The sequence below is a fragment of the Jatropha curcas genome, chromosome 5, assembly GCF_041381405.1.
Source record: "Jatropha curcas cultivar XTBG-Jc1 chromosome 5, XTBG_Jcur_1.0, whole genome shotgun sequence".
In the NCBI taxonomy this organism is placed as follows: domain Eukaryota; kingdom Viridiplantae; phylum Streptophyta; class Magnoliopsida; order Malpighiales; family Euphorbiaceae; genus Jatropha; species Jatropha curcas.
In genome coordinates this window covers 10646643-10654533 of record NC_143155.1, presented here as the reverse complement: position 1 = coordinate 10654533, position 7891 = coordinate 10646643, and the positions used below count along the sequence as shown (strand labels likewise).

General features: G+C 29.9%; 1 protein-coding gene across 2 annotated transcripts; it reads right to left on the bottom strand.

Moving 5' to 3' along the window:
• Positions 1-2261: 2261 nt before the first annotated feature.
• On the bottom strand, positions 2262-6374 carry LOC149496211 (oligopeptide transporter 6-like). 2 transcript variants are annotated; one of them, XM_089720902.1, is made up of 6 exons: positions 5643-6374; positions 5249-5346; positions 4412-4981; positions 3439-3697; positions 3154-3210; positions 2262-3042 (listed from the first exon to the last, which is right to left on the bottom strand). In XM_089720902.1, the coding sequence occupies exons 1-6, from the start codon at positions 6150-6152 to the stop codon at positions 2419-2421; spliced, it is 2118 nt and encodes a 705-aa protein (XP_089577028.1). In that variant the 5' UTR covers positions 6153-6374; the 3' UTR covers positions 2262-2418. The 2 variants fall into 2 exon arrangements, with proteins under 2 accessions (XP_089577028.1, XP_089577027.1); XM_089720901.1 differs by having other exon boundaries at positions 3154-3336; positions 5643-6373.
• Positions 6375-7891: the final 1517 nt, after the last annotated feature.

Sequence of the window (7891 nt, the reverse complement as noted above, 5' to 3'; positions counted from 1 at the left end):
TTTTTTATTACCAATAAAAACGAAGTGTTTTTTTTTAATTTGCTTTTGTGTCGTTGAAATAAGAAATTTAGTGTTTTTTTTGTTTTATGTTTATTGTAAATTATTGTTTATCTGTTTGCAATATTAATGTATTACTTATTTAGTGTAGTGTGTTTTAACCGAATAAATATCCTACCTTTTTTAAAATTTATCGTGTAGCGTACGTTCCGTATCTCGTATTGAGTTTCCGTGCAATTCAGCTCCTAGTATATGAGACTAACTATACACCAAGCTAATCAACCAAGATTTATTTATTTATTGTCAATAAAAATGAAGTGTTTTTAAATATTTTTTGTGTCATTGAAATAAGAATATAAGTTTTTTTATTTTATATTTGTAATTTATTATAAATTTTATTTATTTATTTGAAATATTAATGTATTACTTAATATAGTGTGTCTTAAGCGTGTGGATGTCCTACTTTTTTAAAAATTATCGTATCATGTATGTTCCAATTTATATTTTTTAAATTGCTTATATATTGTTTATTTGATAGTAATGTATTGTTTATTTACACTTTTTTTAAGTGTGTGGATAGCTTATAAATTGTTTTATAAGAAGAAATAAATTTATATTAATATATTAAATGCTAGAGTAATCTTTTTTATAGATATTATCTTGATAGAAGGATTATTTGAAAATATAAAATAACTGATCTTTTTACAATTTTTACAATTATGCTAAATTGTGTGAATTCTAACATCCGTCATTCTATAATCCAAAATAATGCTAAGTGGCAAACTGTGCTACTTACACTTGGCTTTCATAAAATAAACTACCCTGCTTTTATATATTATATAGATAGATATAGATTTTTCAATAGTAATAATAATTTTGAGAGTTTAACTAATTATATTGAAAAAAGAAATTAAGTATTGTTTATTTTATGTTTATTATTTATTATAAATGATTGTTTATTTATTATCATATCTCATACGTTCTTGTATCTTTTGTCCTGTATCTGTACAACCTAACTTCAGGTATATAAAATTACCTCATACGTCAAGCTAATCATTAAAATAAGAAATTAAATATTTTTATTTTATAATTTGGGTTATATGCATTTTAATTTAATTTTAATTTAAACTAATTGTATTAAATAAAACATTAAGTTTTTTTATTTTATGTTTTTTATTTATTATAAATGATTATTTATTTATTAACATATATCTTGTACGTATCTCGTACCCCATGTCCGTTCAACCTAGCTCCTAGTATATAAAACTACCTCACACACCAAGGTAATCATTAAAATAAGAAATTAAATATTTCTTATTTTATGGCTTGGGTTGTTTGTATTTTAATTTAATTTAATTTAATACATTATCTTGATGGGATGTAACTAATAGATATTATCATGATAAATACATTATCTAAAAATATAAAACAATTTATTTTCTTATAATTGCTATCATTACACTTTATCTTCTTATAACCATGCTAAATAATTATTGTCCTACTCATACTTGGCAATATCAGAGGCTTAAACTTTTATACAATGCAAACTGCGCTGTTTTTATATATATATATATATATATATGCTTAAATACTTGGAATGCATGATTACTCTTTAAATCACCTATCTTAGATTAGAAGCTTTGAATTAAATTCTTAGACTTTTCTTATATACATTTATACTCTAAAATTTTGGACATGATCCTACAACTTCATAATTTTGCATTCTTTCCATCTTTGCATTCAATGTTAGAATCTAAACTTTTGAATGACATGAACATGACTTGTATACTTGAAATAGATGAATGTTGAGGATTGCTAAGAAAGGTGTAGATGCATTAGTCCCTTTTTGTGCATGGAGTGCATCTACGTTTATTGGAAGTTTGATGTTACTTGTATTTAGCATCTTTGCATCTTTGGTTTGATGAGTTCGCATGTAAAATTTGCAAGTATCACATACGGTTTTAAATCAGGTTGGTTTCCTTCATGGCTTGAATTTAAATTTTAGAGACTCCGGGGGATTCGTTTTGATTGCAGTTTTTTTATCTTAAGCAATTTTCATTTCAAATCAATCCTCTTGTTTTTTAGTTGATTCAATTAGGTTTTTCACTTGGTATAATTGAATATGTTTTTGGTGTATAAAATGAGTCTGTTGGTTTGAATTTAGTTCTGGATTATATAAAGTTTTTTTGACTATAATAATATTATTAAAATCGATAAAAAAAGAATGTTTTTTTTAAAAAAAAAAAAAACAGAAAAGAATATGCTTTAATATGAATAGCTACGGAAATTTTATTGGGGCGAGATGCAAATTTTTCATTTTATACTAAATATGAAAATACGAAACCCATTTAGACCAAAACGTAGGCATTAGAAGTATCCTACGAAAATATTTACAGATTGAAAAAGATAGCTGGAAATAGATTAGAAAACTGGGCAGCCCTCTGCTATGACCCCTTTGGCTGTTGGACAAGTAGACAAGGGGCAACCTTCTTGGTTGTCTTGGCTGCTTCCCCACCAATCCAGTTTCACATTCCAGTAGCTTAAACTTAAAAATATCAACATTGTCTTAAAGGCCGTCCCAGCATCAAGTCCGCCAGAGAGAACGTAATTATAGCGCTTCCATAGTAATGGACGGTACCGGAAAAGGACGAAGCCGGAGAGGAATCCAACAACTACCCAACTAGTGTAGTTCACAGCAGAAGCGGGGGGCATCATTGATGTAGAACCTATAAGCACAGGCATGTGGATATGGCGAATCCATTTCTGACTTGGGAAAGTTTTATGGACAAGCCAGACTAAGAAAGGGGCTATAGCTCCTCCAGCAAAGAACCAATTCACCATTCCATATTCACCAAGGTTTCCAAAAATTCTTCGAGGACCGACTAGCCCCCATATCACAGAGGCATCAAAGAATACTGCATCCATCGGACATTTCCATGGACTGTTCTGCGGCAACTTTCTTTTATCACAAAGATTGGGGACGGCTTCCATCATTCCCCATGCAGTTACTTGGTATACAAACACCGATACGAATGTTCCTACAACCTGCGATTCATGAATAAACATTCTTAACCAAGTTTTGACATTGAGACTTTAATTAAAATACATTCACAGCCTTAAGGGAAGAAAAAAGAAAAGAAGAAAGAAGAAGCTGACCTGAGCCATGAACATGATCCTCGGCGGAATCTTCATGTAGTGGCCGAGCTTAAAGTCCTGTAAGAAATTTAGAGCTTGAGTCATGCTGATATATCCGTACACCTTGAAACACATATTAGCGACTGGACGTTCTGGGTACATATATCCAATTATGTATTCTGTAATGATGTTCAAGCCTGGTGCCTGTGATAATTTACAGCAGAAACAGAAACAGAAACGTATGCAATTATATTCCTTTAGATGTTAAAAACTAGCATTAAAAGGTGTTGGCTCTTTTTCTTTTACCTGGTTTGTGGTTGCCGCAATAATCCCGATTGGAAGGGTGAAGAATAAAGCAATGGCACAAGCAAGCAAAACACCCCACCAATGCAATTGAAGTGTGTCATTGTAAAACTCACAAGTGAAGACTACAAAAGCAATGTTTGTTACAAGGATTACAAGAAACCACCATGAGGGTACCGATTTATATTTCTGCATAAGCCTTGTGTGTATATCAATATTCCTTTTCCCTCCGAACACCCTCTTGCTTTGCTTCCATATGTCACTGCATCCATCAACTAACAGGTGTAAAATCAAGAGAAATGAGGTTGCCTTCGCATATTAAAGGGGCAGGCTGCTAATTTGCTATAGGCGTTTGAGTCCAAGAACAAGGGTGTAATCAAGATGAATCAAGTCGTCGATGCATATAAGACATGCTCAAAACACTCGAGCTTATTAACAATGACCATTTTGAGGTAAAGTTGCTAATATCCAATCAAAGCCCAAATAGCTCAAATTTATAAAATCGTGTATGATATATAGTTCATTTTTATGAGGCTTGCCACTCAGAATCAAAGCATCTTATTTGTTGAGGTATACTCCCTGCCAAGTAGGTTTCTCAAAATACTAAAACTCAACTCAACTTAATAACCATCACAAATAGAGGAAGATTTGTTAATCTCTCGTCACAACTTGTAAAATCCAAGTGAGCTTAAATTCATAACTAGCATTTAAACATGATGTGAGTTAATAAATAGATTACAACTGGTGAGTCAAAATCAAATACTTTCTCCGTTCCATTTTATTTGTATAGTTTGACAAAATACACATATTAAGAATTTAGTCAATAAAAACATATTTCCTTTTAACTCATTAACATATCAATAAAAGTCCAATTATAAATGTTATTAAGAAAAGTAATTGCTTAAATATAAATTTAGAAACCTTATAAACATTATATTGTTCTAGCATTATATAAACTTGGAATAATTGAGCTTACCTTCCATGAAAGAGTAGCACATGCACAAAGGTAGAAGAAAGTGCTGCAAATCCAGCGCCATAAGTCATAGCAAAGAAAGTGCTGAGATGCACAGGCCCATTAATTGCATAAGCTTTTCTATCAAGATGAAACTGAGAATCCACAATACTCTTGATGTCATAAAATTGACCATCTCCTTTAAAAAGATCATTCGAAAACAATGGGAAGGTCTTGGCTTTGTAGACGTCAAGCCAATAAGTGATAGGAGTCATCACATACATGACTAGAAAGAATCCAACGGCAACATTAGCTGTAGCAAACCACGGGCTAGCCAGTGGACTACCGAGAAATGCAGAAACTGTAGACCAATCAAACCCAAGAGCTCCAATTCCAAGGCCATTCAAGCCTGAACCAAGTTGCTGAACGAAAATAGACTTGGGAGCAAGCCAACATACCCATGAGAATGACGTTAAAATGGTCATGAGATACCCAGGAAAGATATAGTAAGCAAAGCTGCAAACAAGGACTATAAGAAAGAACTGAGTTCGAGTTACTTTGCCTTTCGGTCTTTTCCCTTTCTCATGGAGAGCACTGAAGAAACAACATAAGAGTTGAGTTCAAGTCTCAACGAAATAAATATAAGAACTTAGAATGAGGGTTTATTCATAGAATGTTAAGATATAAGTACGTGCAAATCGAAGTAAAAATAAGAGATATCTTTTTCTTTTTTTTTTTTTTTTTGGCCTGCATATACATATATGAAATATATATATATATATATATATATATATATATATATATATATATATATATATATATATATATATATATATATAATGATAATATAATAGTATATACCTGAACAATGAGACCTGAACCAGATTGCTAGGCCACCACATTTCCCCTGGCTCTACTAGGTATTTTCGGAATAGTCCAGCCCAGCCAAAACCCAGCACCTACCGTTAATTGAAAAGAATACCAACTCAAAAGTTAGATTTATACCTGAATATCTATATTTTTTATTGATTTACTTGTTTGTTGGAACGTTAGACAAAGCCAAACACCTTTTGGCCATCCAATCAGCAACCTGATTAAATCATATTATAGTATTATAAAATTTCAATGGAATTTCTAAAAACAATTTTCTCGAAAAAGGATTCAAAACCCACTTTTCAAAACAGTCTGAAAGGAAGTGATTTACATTCTCTTTGTAATGTAAAATACTACTGCTGATAATAACAAATAAAATAACCTGAGTAGTGACCATAACGATGAAAGCAGGAAGGAAAGTGAGTTTCCTTCTATACAACAACTTAACAGCACTCAGAATATGAGTCGCATAAACAGTTCCAGCTCCTGAATTAGCAAATATAGTAATAAGAACATGTTCTTTTACGTTAAAAGGACCTGGATTCAAAGTAAATTCCCATTTTCTTCCGTTTAAAAACACTCGCCGAGTCAGCGTTCTCGCCATTAAATGGCCCAGTGGCACCACCGCAATCTGGGCTGAAATCGCCGATACAAACATTGGCTGTGACCGATACCAGAAGAACTGATTCACAACACTCAAAATTATACACGAAGCAAGACCCAAAACCCACATTCTGAATGTAAGAACAGGCAGAGTTGGATCGTCGGTTTTTGGGACCGTTAACTCCACTTGTTTGACCGGACATTGTTCTTCCTCCGTATCAGTCCCCGGCGCTGCCGGCATTTTTAATTTCGCCGCTGTAGCCTCAATCTCAGACATCTCAATGGCCATGAGTATCAGCGCAAACAAACACTCTAAAAGTGGATTCTATAAAACGGCAAGTATTGGATTTTGAAAGGAAAGGAAGGGAAGGGAAGGGAAGTGCGAGATTCGGTTCCTAACAAGTTGGGATCTTTATAATAGATTCTGTTAGATCTCCAGATTCTAATCTCGAAATATTCGATATTCGAATGATCTTTTCTTTTATCTAATCGAAAAGATCCTTTAGAAAAATGGTTGCAATAATTTGTGTTTCCTTGTCTTTGTAGTTATGCCATCTTTTTTTTTAAAAAAAAAAAAAAAAGGAAAATAAAATGTTCACAATATGGTTTGTAGGAAAAAGAAATATATTTTTTTCAAAAAAAAAAGGAAATATATTATATATATATATACTAAAACAAAAATCAAATTCAGTGTTCACCACAGTTATTTTGGTTTTTTTTTGACAATTTTACTCTTTTATTATTGTTAAAATGATAACTGTACACCTTTTACTCATCATTACTCTAGATAAAAAAATTCATGTCCGTGCTCTAAAATTTAGCTACTAGATTATTTTGTTTAAATAAATTTTTTATATTTATTCTATTTATAGTTTAATTGTTTTTTCTTAATTCTTAAAAATATTTTGTTATTTAAATTTTTAAGTGCCAGTTTTTTGCTAATTTTAAAGAGAGAATAACAACCAATAATCTAATTTTTTAGGAATTTTCTTTACTTACTAGATTAAGATGTTAAATTTAAAATATGTATACTATAAGAATTCTTTCAATACTATGCCGATAAGCAAAGGGATTTTTTTGATCATTTTATTTTATAATTTTAAATTATGATAATTTTTTATTATATTGATTTAAAAAATTAGGGAATAAACCATTAATGGATGTATAAAATTTCACATATCCTCTATATTTTATATTTTTATTCATTTGGAGATTAATCAATAACACGAAAACAAAATACTAATATTTTATATTTCATTATTACTCAATTATCTCATTTTTCTTATTCTTCTTTTAATGTTACTATAAAAAAATTGAAAGTTTATAAATTTTATAAATTTTGAAATTGAAAATTTGAAACACTAAAAATTAAATACATTTGAATAAGAATAAACTAAATAACCTTTTAAAATATATTGCCCATATGTATCAAAATTAATACAATGCATTAGAATCTAATATTTTTAAAATTTTTTATTAAAAAAAATTAAACATTGAAAATTAATTTAATTTCTAATTCTTTTTAATATTAAACAAGTATTCAATATTTTAAAATTTACAATAACTTTTAATATATTATCAATAATATCTTAAATAATTTTCAAAATAAATCTCATAAATTCTCTAACTAATAACGTCTATTATAAAATTTATTCACCATTTAAAAAAAAATACAAACCCACAGATTCTAAATTATTTAATTTGAAATAATATATTTTATTAATAATAAAAATAAGTTAAACATTATTTACTATTTATAGAAACAGTGCAGTGATAATTTTGTCCTCCTTATAAACTCATCGTCAATGTATCGTTTTGTTATCAGATTTCTAACATTACAAGTTTGTCCCTATAGCTAAAAGACTTCTTAAGTTATTGGTACGTTGACTTTAAAAGGGTAACTGCGTGTTGTCAGCTACGTGAAAAACAGTAATATAGAAGGTTAATTACAAAAACATCTCCAGCTTACATATCAACTTTAAAAGTAGCCCTAAAATAAAAATCTTTACAGTACAAATCCAATCTTAC